General features: G+C 48.5%; 1 protein-coding gene across 1 annotated transcript in view; it reads left to right on the top strand.

Annotated features, from left to right (window-relative positions):
• The window catches only part of cdh2 (cadherin 2, type 1, N-cadherin (neuronal)), a 100,936-nt gene that overhangs the window by 68,034 nt on the left and 15,167 nt on the right, over positions 1–17,735 (top strand). Inside the window, exons 4-10 of the mRNA XM_056293869.1 lie at positions 5,108–5,275; positions 6,689–6,844; positions 10,657–10,801; positions 13,220–13,392; positions 15,423–15,560; positions 16,038–16,223; positions 17,270–17,523. Coding sequence (XP_056149844.1) covers positions 5,108–5,275; positions 6,689–6,844; positions 10,657–10,801; positions 13,220–13,392; positions 15,423–15,560; positions 16,038–16,223; positions 17,270–17,523 — 1,220 coding nt within the window. The remainder of the gene's footprint in view (positions 1–5,107; positions 5,276–6,688; positions 6,845–10,656; positions 10,802–13,219; positions 13,393–15,422; positions 15,561–16,037; positions 16,224–17,269; positions 17,524–17,735) is intronic.

Here is a 17,735-nt window from a genome sequence, read left to right as displayed (position 1 = left end):
AAATATGATAACAAGTTTGTTTTACAACGTCCGTAGTGCCTTGCCTCTTATCGCTGGATGCAGACTTTTTATTTTTTCAATAAATGAGCAGCACAAGCAGCATTTTAAAATGTGCAGCCCTCCAGATAATCTCATTAAAGGTGAATGTCACTTTTTATGTTGGTGCAGATTAAAAGTTAATGCTGACGGATATGTCTAGTTACTGTCAGTGCTGCAGCCCCGGCAGTCTGCAGGCCCGGTGGTCTGCAGGCCCGGTGGTCTGCAGGCCAGCAGGCCCAGCGGTCTGCAGGCCCGGTGGTCTGCTGGGCTGGACTAAAGTATCTAGTAGGGAATTAGTTACTGGGGCTTTCAAAACACCACTATTAGCCAGTGGCATGCATTTAATATAGCGATGCCTGCAGAGCTGAGATTTATTTATTTTATTTTTTTATTTTTTTTTAGATGCCGTGAGTTACTGTTGTTTGGTTAAGAGAGAATTTCATTCCTCCTTAACAGGCAAAAAATACATGAGTGTTAGGGTTAATACTCCTTTTTTTGTGGCTTCCCCTCCCCCCCTTTTCTCCCCAATTGTACTTGGCCAATTACCCTATTCTTCTGAGCCGTCCCGGTCGCTGCTCCACCCCCTCTGCTGATCCGGGGAGGGCTGCAGACTACCACATGCCTCCTCCCATACATGTGGAGTCGCCAGCCGCTTCCTTTCACCTGACAGTGAGGAGTTTCACCAGGGGGACGTAGCGTGTGGGAGGATATCGCTATTCCCTCCCAGTCCCCCCTGAACAGGTGCCCCAACCGACCAGAGGAGGCGTTAGTGCAGTGACCAGGACACATACCCACATCCGGCTTCCCACCCGCAGACACGGCCAGTTGTGTCTGTAGGGATGCCCGCCCAAGCAGGAGGTAACACGGGGATTCGAACCTGCGATCCCCGCATTGGTAGGCAATGGAATAGACCGCTATGCTACCTGGACGCCCCGGGGTTAATGCCCTTGTCTGTGCCCCTGACCGAAGCATGGTAAGACGAACTGGAGTTGGTCCCTGGGTGCTGCACGGTGGCTGCCCACTGCTCCGAGCTACACAGCTAGGATGGGTTAAATGCAGAGGAAGAATTGCCCCGTGGGGATTAATAAAGCAGTAAAAAAAATTTAAAAAGATACACATAAACTCATAACATCCATCCATCCAGCCATTATCCAAGCCGATTATCCAAGCCAGGGTCGCGAGGATGCTGGAGCCTATCCCAGCAGTCATCGGGCAGCAGGCGGGGAGACACCCTGGACAGGCCGCCGGGCCATCACAGGGCCGCCCATAACATGCCTAGATTTTAAATAGAAGTCAGAACCTCACCCTGGTAAACATGTAAAAGTACTGGGGTAGAAATCCTGCCCTGCAGCCCTCAGCATTCTCTGCACTGCCGCGCCGGCGTCTGTGTCTGCAGACAGCAGTTGGTTTTGCCCTGATTTGTTTGTAATGAATTCTGGGATTGACTTTCCCTTATCATGCAAGTTTATGAGGTCGCAAGCGGTTATCTGTCCCAGCACAATTATTGTCATGAATCATCACGCATCTCTTAATCACATCAGAGATTAGATTTTTTTATTAGCACGGTGAATGCACCAGCCCTGGGGAAACATTTTAATCAATGGCAACCAAATAATATCCTCATTAGCATGGGAGTGACCGCTGCTACCGCCGCCGCAACTGCAACACAGCCATGCAGCCTCGCTGCAGTCCTGCAGCCCTTCAGGAGCAAGCCTTTCAGGATCAGAACGAGATCGTTCTCGATGAGGACACACACACACACACACACACACACACACACACACACTGAGACCATCAGTCAGCAGGACTCTCTCCTGGAGTCTGAAGGATGCTCCGAGTCAGAAGATGGAGGGCGTTTGGAGAATGTAGATGGAAGCAGACCTGCGACACTCTGGAGATAAATGTGCGTTGGACAAAACAAACCCGCCGCATCATTCATCATTCCAGACGCAGGTCGCAAATAATTACTTTCCCCCACTCGTGCCCGTTTTACCGGGGTAATAGATATTTCTGGAGCACGCTCCTCCGCTAGCTCGCCGCTTGGCTCTCTGCATTTCAGATGTGCGGAAGCGGTATAAGCGGATTTCAAACATGATTAGCCGGAGTACCCCGACAGCCCCGGCAGATAGCGGAGGAGGAGGGGGCCCGCTGGATAAAGGTCGTGTAATGAGTTGGCGAAGAGGTAATTAATTTTGATCTTCGCACACAACACTTGCTACTCACTGGTCGTAGCACTCGACTACAAACCGCTAGCGGTAAATAATCGCAGAACATGATCAGGACGGGCCTTCAGGGGGCGCTACTACTCTGCCAACGTTACAGCAGACAAGGCATCGACTCTGACGAGCTTTGCATGTCGTTGTTCTGTTGTCGCTTCCTTCACGCCATGTTCTGTTCAAGGTTGTTGTAACTTTGTCTGGCACTGCTTCAGTCTCCCCGGTTTCGGCAGCTCCAGCCATCTGGGTGTTTAGTGTCTGGCTTGCAGGTACCGTCCTCCTTTGTTTCAAATCTCATTCATTACAGCCGAGGGAGGACGGCGCATCCGTTATGGACGCCAGGGTGTCTCTGCAGTGGCGTTTTATGAGATGTGAGAAGAGCTCTGCCATGTAGAGCAAACTGGAGCGCACGGCGGGGGTGGGCTTCTGGAGTAGCCCGACTAAAGCTTTTCACTTGCCTTCACCTACCTTCACCTACCTTCACCAACCTTCACCAACCTTCACCTACCTTTACTTACCTTCACCTACCCTCACTAACCTTCACAAACCTTCACCTACCTTCACTTACCTTCACCTACCTTCACCAACCTTCACCTACCTTTACTTACCTTCACCAACCTTCACCAACCTTCACCTACCTTTACTTACCTTCACTAACCTTCACCAACCTTCACCTACCTTTACTTACCTTCACCAACCTTCACCTACCTTCACCTACCTTCACTAACCTTCACCTACCTTCACTGACCTTCACCTACCTTCACTGACCTTCACCTACCTTCACTTACCTTCACTTACCTTCACCTACCTTCACTGACCTTCACCTACCTTCACTTACCTTCACTAACCTTCACCTACCTTCACTAACCTTCACCTACCTTCACCGACCTTCACCTACCTTCACTTACCTTCACCTACCTTCACTAACCTTCACCTACCTTCACCAATCTTCACCAACCTTCACCTACCTTCACTAACCTTCACCTACCTTCACTAACCTTCACCTACCTTCACCTACCTTCACTAACCTTCACCTACCTTCACTAACCTTCACTTACCTTCACCTACCTTCACTAACCTTCACCTACCTTCACCAATCTTCACCAACCTTCACCTACCTTCACTAACCTTCACCTACCTTCACTAACCTTCACCTACCTTCACCTACCTTCACTAACCTTCACCTACCTTCACTGACCTTCACCTACCTTCACTTACCTTCACCTACCTTCACTAACCTTCACCTACCTTCACCAATCTTCACCAACCTTCACCTACCTTCACATCTTCACCAACCTTCATTACCCTTCACCTACCTTCACTGACCTTCACCTACCTTCACTTACCTTTACTAACCTTCACCTACCTTCACTGACCTTCACCTACCTTCACTAACCTTCACTTACCTTCACCTACCTTCACCAATCTTCACCAACCTTCACCTACCTTCACATCTTCACCTACCTTCACCTACCTTCACCAACCTTCACCTACCTTCACATCTTCACCTACCTTCACCTACCTTCACATCTTCACCTACCTTCACCAACCTTCACCTATCTTCACCTACCTTCACCAATCTTCACTACCCTTCACCTACCTTCACCTACCTTCACTGACCTTCACCTACCTTCACTGACCTTCACCTACCTTCAGCTAGCATCATGTCACACACACAACTGCGGAGATCTGAGGTGACTAAGTCATGAAAGAACAAATCATTAGAACCTGTCCTCTTTTTTTGGGGGGGGGGGGTTCCGGTTCCCCCCCCTTTTTTCTCCTAAATTGTACTTGGCCAGGGTTCGAGCACCAGGGTAGTCCAACCTTGGGGGGTTTTCCCGGGTCGTCCTCTGTGTGGAGTTTATATGTTCTCCCCGTGTCTGCATGGGTTTCCTCCGGGGGCTCCGGTTTCCTCCCACAGTCCAAAGATATATAGGTCAGGTGACTCGGCCGAGCTAAATTGTCCCTAGGTGTGTGTGTGTGTGTGTGTGTGGGCCTTGTGATGGCCTGGCGGCCTGTCCAGGGTGTTTCTCCCGCCTGCCCCCCAGTGACTGCTGGGATAGGCTCCAGCATCCCCGTGACCCTGAGAGCAGGATAAGCGGTTTGGATAATTGATGGATGGGTGGATGTACTTGGCCAGTTACCCCACTCTTCCGAGCCGTCTCGGTCGCTGCTCCACCCCCTCTGGGAGGGCTGCAGACTACCACACGCCTCCTCCCATACATGTGGAGTCACCAGCTGCTTCTTTTCACCTGACAGTGAGGAGTTTCACCAGGGGGATGTAGCGCGTGGGAGGATCACGCTATTCCCCCCAGTCCCTCCTCCTGAACAGGCATCCCGACCGACCAGAGGAGGCGCTAGTGCAGTGACCAGGACACATACCCACATCCGGCTTCCCACCCGCAGACACGGCCAACTGTGTCTGTAGGGACGCCCGAACAAGCTGGAGGTAACAGGGGGATTCGAACCTGCGATCCCCGTGTTGGTAGGCAACAGAATAGACCGCTACACCACCCGGACACCACCCGGACACCACGCTAACCTGACCTCGTTTAGAATTAGTATCAGATGAGTGCTGGAAGAGTCGTTTATTTCTTTACATTCTTATGTTTTGGGTGTTTACCCATCAAATCACTGCTGTATGTACTCTAATAAGAAGAGCAGGCTGCACAGCAGTCAGTCCAGAGCCTGGCACCAACACGCCAGGTTTGATTCCCTGTGGGGCCACGAATCATATACAATACATACAGTCACAGATATTTTAGACAACACTGTCTTCCACATGGCCAACACTGTGTACACACACATGTGACTACGTTGTGGTTTTAAACGATGTCTTGTCCTGTGTGCAGGTCCCGGATGCTGCAGGCCGTCCCTTCAAGTCCACGGGTTTGAAGGAAATTGTGTTCCCACCACGGCATACCGACAGCCAGCTCAAACGCATGAAGAGAGACTGGGTCATCCCCCCAATCAACGTGCCGGAGAACTCCCGAGGCCCCTTCCCACAGGAGCTCGTCCGGGTTAGACGCCACACACACATGCATGGGCATGGAGAACATGCGCCCACATGACCTTCACCTACACACACACACACACACACTGCTCACAACTTGAAAGGAAATGCATTTGGCGTGATGTGACAACCTTGTAGCTCCTTGCCGCCCCCAGCTCCCACTCGCTGAACCACAGACCTTCTTGTTCGTTCAACAAAATGCTCCATATTTACCGCTCTTCGCTAAAGGTCAGAATTCCTCTCCCGCCACTCTGTTGTTTATGTCCTTTCCGGGGGCGGTGGGTAGCGGCGCCTGGCGTTATTTAGCGGCAGAAAGGAATCTAAAGTGCTCACCGGTGGGATGTTTCCCAGGTCGCCGGTTGACATATTAGCCTGCTTTTAATATGGCTCAAGGACACACTTTGCCCCATCTATTTCGCCGGCATTCCCCGGGCGTGGCGGGGCCGTGGATGGCGGCAGAGGACAAGCCATCCCTCTCACGTCAAGGCTTTATGAGCATCTTGGTATTATCCACTGTGACCGGGACAGACAAACTAGCTTAAAACGCTACACATATACACAAAAACTATATAGACACACAAACACATGCTCACTCCTTAACACTGGAACAACCAGGGCGGCCATTTTGATGGTTTTGGATTTTCAGAGTTTCATAACTCTATACACACCCCTGCCGCCCCCTGGGTGCTGCTCAAATGTCATAGGTCTGCATTAAAGTGAGTTTTAGATCAATCGCACAAAAAAAGTTGTGATAAGATCCCCCTACACGACCACGGGAGGTCACATGACCGCTCGTAATTCGCACGTCATCATGTGCATCATGTGACTATTTATGACGTGTGTTGGTGGCGTAATTTCCTTTGTGAAGTTCGTTGCTCTGGCCTAGAAACACACTAGCGTCCTCCAGTGGAGAGAAACAGTCTAAACTGGATGTGTGATTATGTCCCAACATGTCTGGTTACAGGCGCACCATGACTACCACCGAGGCGCTGCAGTATCTACAGGCGTTGGACAGTGGCCATTTTGAATTGTTTGAAAAATAGTATTAAAGTTGTTAAAATGTTAATTTTGGTGTCAGCTAGTTTCATAACAGACATACTAACACATGTAATGCATTAATATCTCAATTGGGTATTTATCTTGGCAGAATATAGAGTTTAAAAACCGGCCGCCATTTTGACCGCCCATGGTCGTTTTAGGTAGGAGTGAAATCCCGGTCGTTCTAGTGTTAAAACACACACACACACACACACACACACACACACACACTCTCACACACACACACACACACACACACACACACACACACACAGGTTAACGAGTTAAACTCGACCTCATGTCAGCCTTGCTTGTTTTGTGTGGTTACTTTATAATTGCTGTGGATTAATTATTAACAGATAGAAATTCTGCTTGTCCACAGATCCGATCGGACCATGACAAGAATCGCTCCCTGAGGTACAGTGTGACCGGCCCTGGTGCCGACCAGCCTCCCACCGGCATCTTCATCATCAACCCCATCTCTGGAGAGCTGTCGGTCAACAAGCCCCTGGACAGAGAGCACATCTCCAACTTCCACGTAAGTCCGACACCGTGGGGACGATACCGATCTGGACGGAGGGCAGTGGAGGGGAACACAGTTTTAAATGAGTTCTTATTTTTGCAAATGTTCTGACCGCACCGCCTTATCGAGTGGAATGTGCTCTCTCTGGACCCGCGGTACCTTCTTGCCAGTTGGAATGAGCTCAAAGATCCTGCGCAGCCCAAACAGCCCCAGAGTCTGTGGGGTGTGATGGGGGTCTCTCTGCAAATCTGCCCTTATCCGTCTGAGAATTCAAAGGAGTCAGGCTTTTGAAGGGGATAAAAAAGCATGTGTCCAGTACATGAAGATAAAACCGCCCGCCGTCTCAAGGCCGACTGTTTTTCTATTGAACGGCTTCTGCGTCGAAACCATTTTCGTCGACATTTCATTTAACAGTAACTAAGGTTTGCTGAGACACGACCCCACTTTAAGTTTGGTCCCTCTATTGTGAGCTATAAGCTTTAGCGGACTAGCCAGTTTTGCTGACTATTATATCCCCATCTGATCACTGGTTGTTGTACCAAGCAAATAGAACAAACAGCTAATTGCACTTAATTGCGCTTGACGTCTCTTCAGTCTCTTGGCACCGGGGATCGGTTATTACGTTTGGACCGGGCAAGGACAGATTAGATGCACATGACCTTCACACAAATCTCCATTCACCTCACCTCCCATCAACACGTCTTCCAAAGAGCAAGAGCATTTGTGTTCTGTGTTTTCACAATGAATAGCACACAGTGTGGTATTGTCCAGTGTTGTGGGACCACGCGTCATTTGTGCAGGACAGTTACGCTCAACACACATTTTGCTCAACTGTTTCCCTTTTTCCCTTTAATCAGGATCAGGAACACTTTATTTGTCGTTCCCCCCCAGCCCACAGCAGTGCAACACAAAGACACAAACACATCCAGAAACCACAAGAACACACATACCCACACTAACACACACATCCAAACTAACACACATACCCACACTAATACACACATCCAAACTAACACACATACCCACACTAACACACACATAGAAACTAACACACATATCCACACTAACACACATCCAAACTAACACACATACCCACACTAATACACACATATCCATACTAACACACATACCCACACTAATACACACATATCCATACTAACACACATACCCACACTAACACACACATCCAAACTAACACACATACCCACACTAACACACATATCCACACTAACACACATACCCACACTAACACACACATATCCACACTAACACACATACCCACACTAACACACATATCCACACTAACACACATACCCACACTAACACACATATCCACACTAACACACATACCCACACTAACACACATATATCCACACTAACACATATATCCAAACTAAAAAAAATGACTTTACAAGGGAGTGAACACCAGCCAGGATGACTGTCAGAACTGCCGGTCTGCATGGGCTAGCAGTTAGCTTAGCCTGCCCTGCTTCCGCCTCCTGTCAGACCACCCTCGGTGTTTCCTGAGTGCATTCTTCTAGTTACAGTTAAATTAAGTTCTCTTTCAAATCAAACATCCCTCGATGTGAGTGGAAAGTGTTGTTCTTTCAACGGCATTTATAGCTTCTTTTTTTTTCTGGACCACTATACGGGAAATTGCAGACGAACATTGAAACATTCAGTACCCAGGAGTTCACATTATAGACACTACCACTGACTCTCTCGCTAACAAATTGGCCATAATTTCGAACACTGACCATACATTTCCGCTTTCGGCGTGGGAAGATGGCGGCGCGAACTTAACGTCTGTGGCGGCCTCACCCAGTGCTGTCCATGCAGTGTCTTTGTCCGCGTCGTCTGGGTTTGTGTCTTCGTCTGACAGCTGGGAGAGCTGGCGCTGGATCGGCTGGGGGAGCTTGGTTTGCTGCGTCCTGTGGGCCCAGGGACCACGGCCCTGCCCGAAGAGGAAACACCGAGAGCGGCCTGACAGGACGCGGAAGCGGGGCAGGCTACGCTAACGGCTAGCCCAAGCAGACCGGCAGTTCCGATAACACCGAGGGCGGTCTGGCTGTGGCCTCACCTGGCGTTGACTGTGTTTTTGGTGTCGTCGTGTGGCGTGCAGGGAGGTGTGTCAAAGGTGTCTGGCAGGGAGAACTGGCTTTGGATCGGCTGGGGGAGCCTGGTCTGCTGCCTCTGGTGGGCCCAAGGACCACGGCCCTGCCTGGAGCTGTGCCCAAAGAGGAAACACTGAAGGGGCGGGCTGACAGGAGGCGGAAGCAGGGCAGGCTAGGCTAACTGCTAGCCCACGCAGACCGGCAGTTCTGACAGTCATCCTGGCTGGCGTTCGCTCTCTTCAACAGTGAATTATTATTTTTTTATTTGTTTTGTGATACGTTGGATATATGTGTTTTTGTAGTTTTTGTAGGGTTTTTTTGTAGTTTGGATGTATGTGTTCTTGTAGGTTTTGGATATGTGTTGGTCTTTGTGTTGCGCTGCTTTGGGCTGGGGGGAAACAGTATGTCGTTTCATTTCATGTATGCAAGTACATGAAATGAAACGACGGATAAATGTTCCTGATCCTGATCCTGGTCCTGATTCATGGTCTAGCTCTATTCTAGGTTTGGCCGTGGTCTTGTTGTATTTGTACGAACTTGAATTCCCTTGTTTGAAAGCAGTTTCATTCTTTAGAGCTGCGTGTTGGGGATTTTTTAAGGCCAAAAAACAATGGAAGTTGCAGTACAAACATCACCCAGCAGTCTGAATTGACCCTACGAAAGGTCTTCTATCGCGGGAGGCTTGTCAGCGCCGCCGCCTCATGACGCCAGAGGAACACGTCGCCTGGCTGGCTGGCTAACAGCGTTCGGTGCTCAATTGACATTCACAACCACCCTGTCAGTGCTTGGCTGCATTACTCTTTGCTTGTTTTGAAATCTGCATCAAGCAGCTGCACCAGGTTTAGGGTATCACGACCCCTAACCAAGCACAGGATTAAAGAGGGATTCTAGCTGCAGATAACTTCACCTGCAGCTTTTAATTGGCTGTCACGCAGTCAGACCTGGCAGAGCATAAAACAAAGCCGATACAAGAAACGAGTTGATTGATTACAGTGAATTTGTTTCATAGAACGGCAGTTTTGTGAAGCTGCTGCAGAAATCTTTACAATGTGGACGTGACTCAAAGCATCGCTAAACTTCTGCCATACAATTACTCAGAAACACTGTGTTAAAGAAAAAGAGCATGTACCAAGTTCCACGTATGCTTCCCTTCATGTTGGTTTCAATAAAATAGTCTTTAGTAGTCTATTATTATGATTATGATTATTTTTCTTAATATTATTTATATTATTATTATTATTTCTCAGGGGTCACACAATGATTTTACAGTGTCCATCGGTACCCTATGAGGGCACAGCACCAATGGCGGCTGTTGTTAACCCGGGCCTTGACCGATAATATTAATAATAATATTATTAATATTATTAATAATGTTATTAAATATCATTATGATTGAATCATAGTATTAATATTATTATGATTGAATAATATATTAATATTATTAATAATATAATATTGATAACATTATTGAAAATATTATTTTAATAACAGTTTAATAGTCTTTAATATATGTTTGAGTTAGTGACTTTCACACAAGGTATTGTCTGACTGCAGTTTCTCTAATTGTGCCTGTGTGCTTAATATATTGTAGTTCTTCTGTCTGTACTCATGAGTAAATGTGTTTGTTTATGTGTTTACTCAGATGGTTTGGAGGACTGAAAGATTGACCAAATGATTTTTTTTTTCCGTTGTTTGCTTGTTTTCCCTCCAAAGCTGAGAGCTCATGCGGTGGACCTGAACGGCAACCAAGTGGAAAACCCCATCGACATTGTGATCAATGTAATCGACATGAACGACAACAGACCAGAGTTTGCCCATCAGATCTGGAATGGCTCTGTCCCTGAAGGCTCCAAGCCAGGTAAGAGCCCACTCCCATGCACTGCACTAAACTAACCCGGACCCATGTACTGCCCAAACGAACCCGGTCCCATGCACCGCACTAAACGAACCCGGTCCCATGCACCGCAGAACCGCACTAAATGAACCCGGTCCCATGCACCGCACTAAATGAACCCAGGCCCATGCACCGCACTAAACGAACCCAGGCCCATGCACCGCACTAAACGAACCCAGGCCCATGCACCGCACTAAACGAACCCAGGCCCATGCACCGCACTAAACGAACCCAGGCCCATGCACCGCACTAAACGAACCCAGGCCCATGCACCGCACTAAACGAACCCAGGCCCATGCACCGCACTAAACGAACCCGGTCCCATGCACCGCAGAACCACACTAAACGAACCCGGTCCCATGCACCGCACTAAACGAACCCAGGCCCATGCACCGCACTAAACGAACCCGGTCCCATGCACCGCAGAACCGCACTAAATGAACCCAGGCCCATGCACCACACTAAACGAACCCGGTCCCATGCATCGCACTAAACGAACCCAGGCCCATGCACCACACTAAACGAACCCGGTCCCATGCACCGCAGAACCGCACTAAACGAACCCAGGCCCATGCATCGCACTAAACGAACCCAGGCCCATGCATCGCACTAAACGAACCCGGTCCCATGCATCGCACTAAACGAACCCGGTCCCATGCATCGCACTAAACGAACCCAGGCCCATGCACCACACTAAACGAACCCAGGCCCATGCACCACACTAAACGAACCCAGGCCCATGCATCGCACTAAACGAACCCAGGCCCATGCACCACACTAAATGAACCCGGTCCCATGCACCGCACTAAACGAACCCGGTCCCATGCACCACACTAAATGAACCCGGTCCCATGCACCACACTAAACCAACTGTGAAGTCACTGTGATGCTCCAGCTCCACACAACACCTTACTCCTACTACTCCCGAACCAACGGCACTCCCGAGGTTCATCCACATTTTCCCATTTTTCTCATCCCCCAGTAAAAGCTGTTCAAGAGCCTGCCACTGTCTGCAAGTTTTGAGAAACTGTTTATCTTAACACTACAATTCTGGAGATGGTTGTTTTTGGGTGTCAGTGTGGCCAATCCCAACTTCATCCTTTTTTCTTTTTTTTTTTTTGACTTTTTAAAAAAAAAAATTACACTTTTTCTTAGATTTTAGAAAAGTGAAGAATAATTTTATGTTTGACCTATTAAGGCAATGTAGGGCATCCGGGTGGTGTAGTGCTCTATTCCATTGCCTACTAACACAGGGATCACCAGTTCGAATCCCTGTGTTACGTACCTGCGGTTTGATCGGGCGTCCCTACAGACACAACTGGCCGTGTCTGCGGGTGGGAAGCCGGATGTGGGTATGTGTCCTGGTCGCTGCACTAGCGCCTCCTCTGGTCGGTCAGGGCACCTGTTCGGGGTGGAGGGGGAACTGGGGGGAATAGCGTGATCCTCCCAAGCGCTACGTCCCCCTGGCGAAACTCCTCACTGTCAGGTGAGGAGTTTCGCCAGGAAGCGGCTGGTAACTCCACATGTATGGGAGGAGGCATGTGGTAGTCTGCAGCCCTCCCCGGATCAGCTGAGCGGGTGGAGCAGCAACAGGGATGGCTCGGAAGAGTGGGGTGACTGGTCAGATACAATTGTGGAGAGAAGGGGGGGGGGGGGTAGAAGAACCTATTAAGGCAATGTTAGCCTAGCCAGCTACATCGCCACGTGTGGTGGTGGTGCTGTTGTTTCAGGGCGGTGCTGGGTTGTGCTGCAGCAGGCTGTTTCTCCAAACTAGAAGTCGGCCTGAATACCAAGGTAGTGACAGGTAACACCACACTTATCTGTCAGTACAAGAGGCATACTGAACGGTAGCCCCATCATCTTTAGCTTACACCGATGTTGGGGCTTCTCACCTTTTAGTAGTGACCCCACAGTGCAATGCGACAGGCACGGGCACAGGTCCATGAATACTGGGATGGCATCCAGCACTTTACCTGTGCCCCCGTCCACTGGGTTAGTGGTCGGGTCAGGAAGGGCATCCGACGTAAAATTTGGCCAAATCATTATGCGGACTGACAAGACAGTACCAGATCGGGCCCGGGTTCACAACGGCCGCCATCGGTACTGTGCCCTCACAGGGAAACTGTACAGTCTGCTGCAGCAACCCCTGAGAAACAGGGAACAAGAAGAAGAAGAAGGAGTAGTTGTCCCACAGTGCAGGTCAGACTGCCGTAGCTGAAGGTGGGCTGGGTTTAGGACCAGTCAGGCGGCGTTCTGTGTGAGGGGTTCGGTGGTCAGAGCTAGATGAGATGCTGACGGAGAGGGCAAGGCGGGTGTGTTGTTAAAAACAAGTGGCTCAGCTGTGGATGTGCATCTTTTCTCTGTGTTGTTTCTCCCTCCCAGGGACGTTTGTTATGACTGTGACCTCTGTGGACAAGGACGACCCCAAAACGGTTAACGGGATGCTGCGGTACAAGATCCTGTCTCAGAACCCCGAGAGTCCAACCTCCAACATGTTTACAATCAACAACAAGACCGGAGGCATCATAACGGTGGCGGCAGGCCTGGATCGAGAGGTTTGTCCACAGCGTCTTACGTTCTTTGTGTCTGTTTTTATTTTTATGCCTACCTGCCTGTCTGTCCTTCTGTCTCTCCCTTTTTATTATTCTGAAGTGTACTCTCCCCCGTCCTGCCCTACACTAGTGGCAGTGTGTGCTTAGCTTCTGATGCACTTCTGTGAATTTCTCTATCTCTATCGCTCTCTCCCCATCTCTCTCTCTCTCATTCTCTCTCTCGTTCTCCTTCGCTTTCTCACTCTGTCTCTCATTCTCTCTGTCGTTCTCCTTCGCTTTCTCTCTCTCGCTCTCTCTCGCTCTCGCTGTCTCCCTCTTTCTCTCTCCTTCGCTTTCTCTCTCATTCTTTCTCTCTCTCCTTCTCTCGCTCTCTCTCGCTGTCTCTCTTTCTCTCTCCTTCGCTTTCTCTCTCTCCTTCTCTCGCTCTCTCTCGCTGTCTCTCTTTCTCTCTCCTTCGCTTTCTCTCTCTCCTTCTCTCGCTCTCTCTCCTTCGCTTTCTCTCTCATTCTCTTTCTCTCTCTCCGTCGCTCTCTCTCTCCTTCTCTCGCTCTCTCTCGCTGTCTCCCTCTTTCTCTCTCCTTCGCTTTCTCTCTCTCCTTCTCTCGCTCTCTCTCCTTCGCTTTCTCTCTCATTCTCTTTCTCTCTCTCCGTCGCTCTCTCTCTCTCTCCTTCGCTTTCTCTCTGTATCTCTCTCGCTCTCTCAATTCAATTCAGTGATGCTTTATTGGCATGACTGCATTAATTACAATGTTGCCAAAGCAAAACAGGTCAACAGAGAACTAAACCAAAAAAAAAGGGGGGACAAAGGAAAAGGAATACATAGATCTGGCAGAAACTCTCTCCTCTCCCTCTCTCTCTCTCTCCTCTCTCTCTCTCTCAGTCTCTTCCAATATTTGTGAACGTAGGCCCATAAAAATCAGACTGCATCATTGTTTAATTTACACTCTCATTTACACAGCCATCCATAACACTCATCCATTCTCTTCTGCTGCCTGTTGCAGTAATATATATATATATATATAGAGAGAGAGAGAGAGAGAGAGAGAGAGAGAGAGAGAGAGAGAGAGAGAGAGAGAGATGTATCGACATATCTCCCCCGTCTGCATAAATGAGCCATGGCGTTTATTTTATTTTATTTTAGTTATTAAGACAGAACAGAAGGTGTGTAGTGTCTCAGAAGTAATGAGTCTAAGTGTTGCTGATCAGTCACTCAAAGTGGGAAGGAAGTAAAAACAGACTCTGTCGCTTCGCAAGTGCGCAAGTGTGCACAGTCCAACTGCTAAACGTCTCTTTCAGCTCGCCCTCCATTTCTTTTTTGTTTTTTTGTTTTTTTGCAGACGCTTTCTCTCTATACCCCTTTTTTTTCCTTTGCTCTTGCCCCCCCCCTTTCCTTTCCTGAGCTATAAATGGAAACACTGTTTCATTTAATTGGATGGCATGGTTGTCTGGGATTTATATATATATATATATATATATATATATATATATATATATATATATATATATATATGAAGCGAGCTAGGGCCAGTTGGAGCAATTCTGGTGAGGAAAATCAGGGTAGGTGGCTTTTCAATCACTTCCGCCCTGGGGCCGCTTTTTTTTTTTATGCCCGCCAGCCGCCACCGTGAAAGTAATTTGCTCGATTCTCATTACCTAGCAACTGGTCTGTCACCTGAGTGGCTTTTAATGTGAAGGGAGTCATTTGTTACTCCCCCAGATCCCCCATCATGCTCCATCATGGTGTGCATAGCAGAGGTGTGAGGTTCACACACACACATTCATAAGCTCACCCCCCCCCACCCCCCACCCCACAGGGGAATAAAGGGGAACACATTATTAAAAAAGCCAACATTTGTCATCGCAATTAGGAAGCTTGCCGGTGCTTATTTTAAAGCTCTTAGTTCACCACAATGGCCCCGTTATGTTTTTACTGCGAACACGGCTCTGTCTTTGTTATAAGGTCTGAGAAGTGTGTGTGTGTGTGTGTTTGTGTGTTTGTGATTATTCACACTCTTTCTGTTCTTTCCCCACAGAAAGTGCCTCAGTATACGCTCATTATCCAGGCAACTGACATGGAGGGAAACCCGATGTACGGCCTCTCCAACACCGCCACCGCTGTCATCAGAGTCACGGACATAAACGACAATCCACCAGAGTTCACTGTCGAGACGGTAGGAGAACAACTCACACGCAGTCTGTGGCCACAACAACGCTACACGCCCTGCTTTGAAACCTAACAGATCCCGTCTCTAACCCAATGTGGCAATGTGCACTCAGCCCTTACTTGGACTCTCTGTTCTGCTTGTCCAGCGTTTCCAGAGCCGTACAGACATGGCGGTGGCCAGCCAAGCGTAAACTGTTATATCCCCTTCCAAATGTTGACACATGCAAGTACTGGGATGGCGGATCTATCAGAGTGAACCGGCACCTAGTGTGTGTGTGTGAATCACTGAAACGCCTGATGGTTGTGTTGTGTTATCAAGGCAGGGAGGAGAATGAAATTACCATGATGACTTGAAAAGTTGCCATACACGTCTGTTTACCTAGGTCCTGGAGGGGGGCCACAGCATCACTTGGTGTCTTTTTTCTGCTGCCGCAGCAGTATGGCTAACAGCCCCCTGCTTTGTGTGTTCATGCTTTATTCATAGTTCTTCGGCGAAGTGCCTGAGAATCGGGTCAATGTCATCGTGTCCAACCTGACAGTCACAGACAAGGACCAGCCCAACACGCCAGCCTGGAACGCTGTCTACAAAATCACCGGGGGCGACCCCTCCGGCAGGTTCTCTGTGCCCACTGATCCTACCAGTAATGAAGGCCTGGTGACTGTTGTCAAGGTATGGCCGACACACCACATCCCCCCTTCTCTTAAATACACCAGGTCCAGCCATGAAGCGCTCTACTTTGTAGCATGTCGAGTGCACTGTGCTGCATTTGGGTTAAACTGAGTTGTGCTGAGGGTCCATAGTTTTGTTTCTTCACTAAATTGGTTGTGTTGTCATGTACATAATGGACACTGGAATGACCGACATTTCACTCCTACCTAAAACGACCGTGGGCGGTCAAAATGACAGCTGGTTTTTAAACTCTATTCTGTCAAGATAAATACCCAACTGAGATATTAATGCATTACATATGTTAGTATGTCTGTATGAAACTAATTGACACCAAAACTAACATATTAATAAGTTTAATACTATTTTTAAACAATTTAAAATGGCCGCTGTCCAACGCCTGTAAATACTGCAACGCCTCGGTGGTAGTCATGGTGCGTCTGTAACCAGACATGTTGGAAATAATCACAAATCAAGTTTAGACTGTTTCTCTGCACTGGAGAACGCTAGTGTGTTTCTAGGACAGAGCAACGAACTTCACGAAGGAAATGACGCCACCAACACACGTCATAAATAGTCACATGACGCACATGATGACACGCAAATTACAAGCAGTCATTTCGACCGCTCATGGTCGTTTTATGTAGATCTTATCATAACTTATTTTGTGCAATTGATCTAAAACTCATTTTAATGCAAATATATGACATTTTATGAACCTTCAGGGAGCGGCAGGTCTGAACCTTTTTCTTGCCACAAAATTATTAAACTTTGAAAATCCAAAACGGTCAAAATGACCGGCTTGGTGGTTGTAGTGTTAAGACAGCTCTTTTTGCTTGACGGGGCACTAAATGGTCAGTCGCTACCAAGACAACTCTGTGGAAACTACTGACCGGATTTTGAAGAGACTCTTGTAAAGTGTCTTGGCTTGCAGAATGGGCGTTTGAAAATTAATTGTTATTTCAGTCAAGCAGGTATCGTTTGTAGGATGACTTCCTTCAATTTCATCGTTTGTGTCATAACGTATATTGTCTGCTCTCTTACCCCAGCCTATTGACTACGAGCTCAGTAGTGCGTACGTGCTGACGGTGGTAGCAGTGAATGAGGTCCCCCTGGCTCGAGGCATCCACTCCCCTCGCCAGTCCACTGCCACCGTCTCCGTCAGGGTGATCGATGTCAACGAGAGCCCGTACTTTGAGCCCAACCCCAAACTCATCAAGCTCGAGGAGGGACTGATGCCGGAGTCAACGCTGACCACCTTCACAGCGCAGGACCCTGACCGTTTCATGCAGCAGTCCATCAGGTACTCACATAAAAGGAATGTGGCGTTGCAGCTAGCTAGGTTGAAACGATGCATATCTCAAAAGAAACTATAACATGTGCTGCACGAATGAAACATCTCCAGGCTGGGCGGTTTCTTTCAAATAAAATTGCAGATAATCGGCTCTGTGCATAACTGTAGTCCACTGACTTCCGGTTTCTACTGCAGCGGTCATACCAGTTTCCTGTTTGTTG

Source organism: Lampris incognitus, chromosome 14 (assembly GCF_029633865.1).
Source record: "Lampris incognitus isolate fLamInc1 chromosome 14, fLamInc1.hap2, whole genome shotgun sequence".
Classification (NCBI taxonomy): Eukaryota; Metazoa; Chordata; class Actinopteri; order Lampriformes; family Lampridae; genus Lampris; species Lampris incognitus.
The sequence above is the reverse complement of the archived record's forward strand: the minus strand, read 5'-3'. Positions and strand labels throughout refer to the sequence as shown.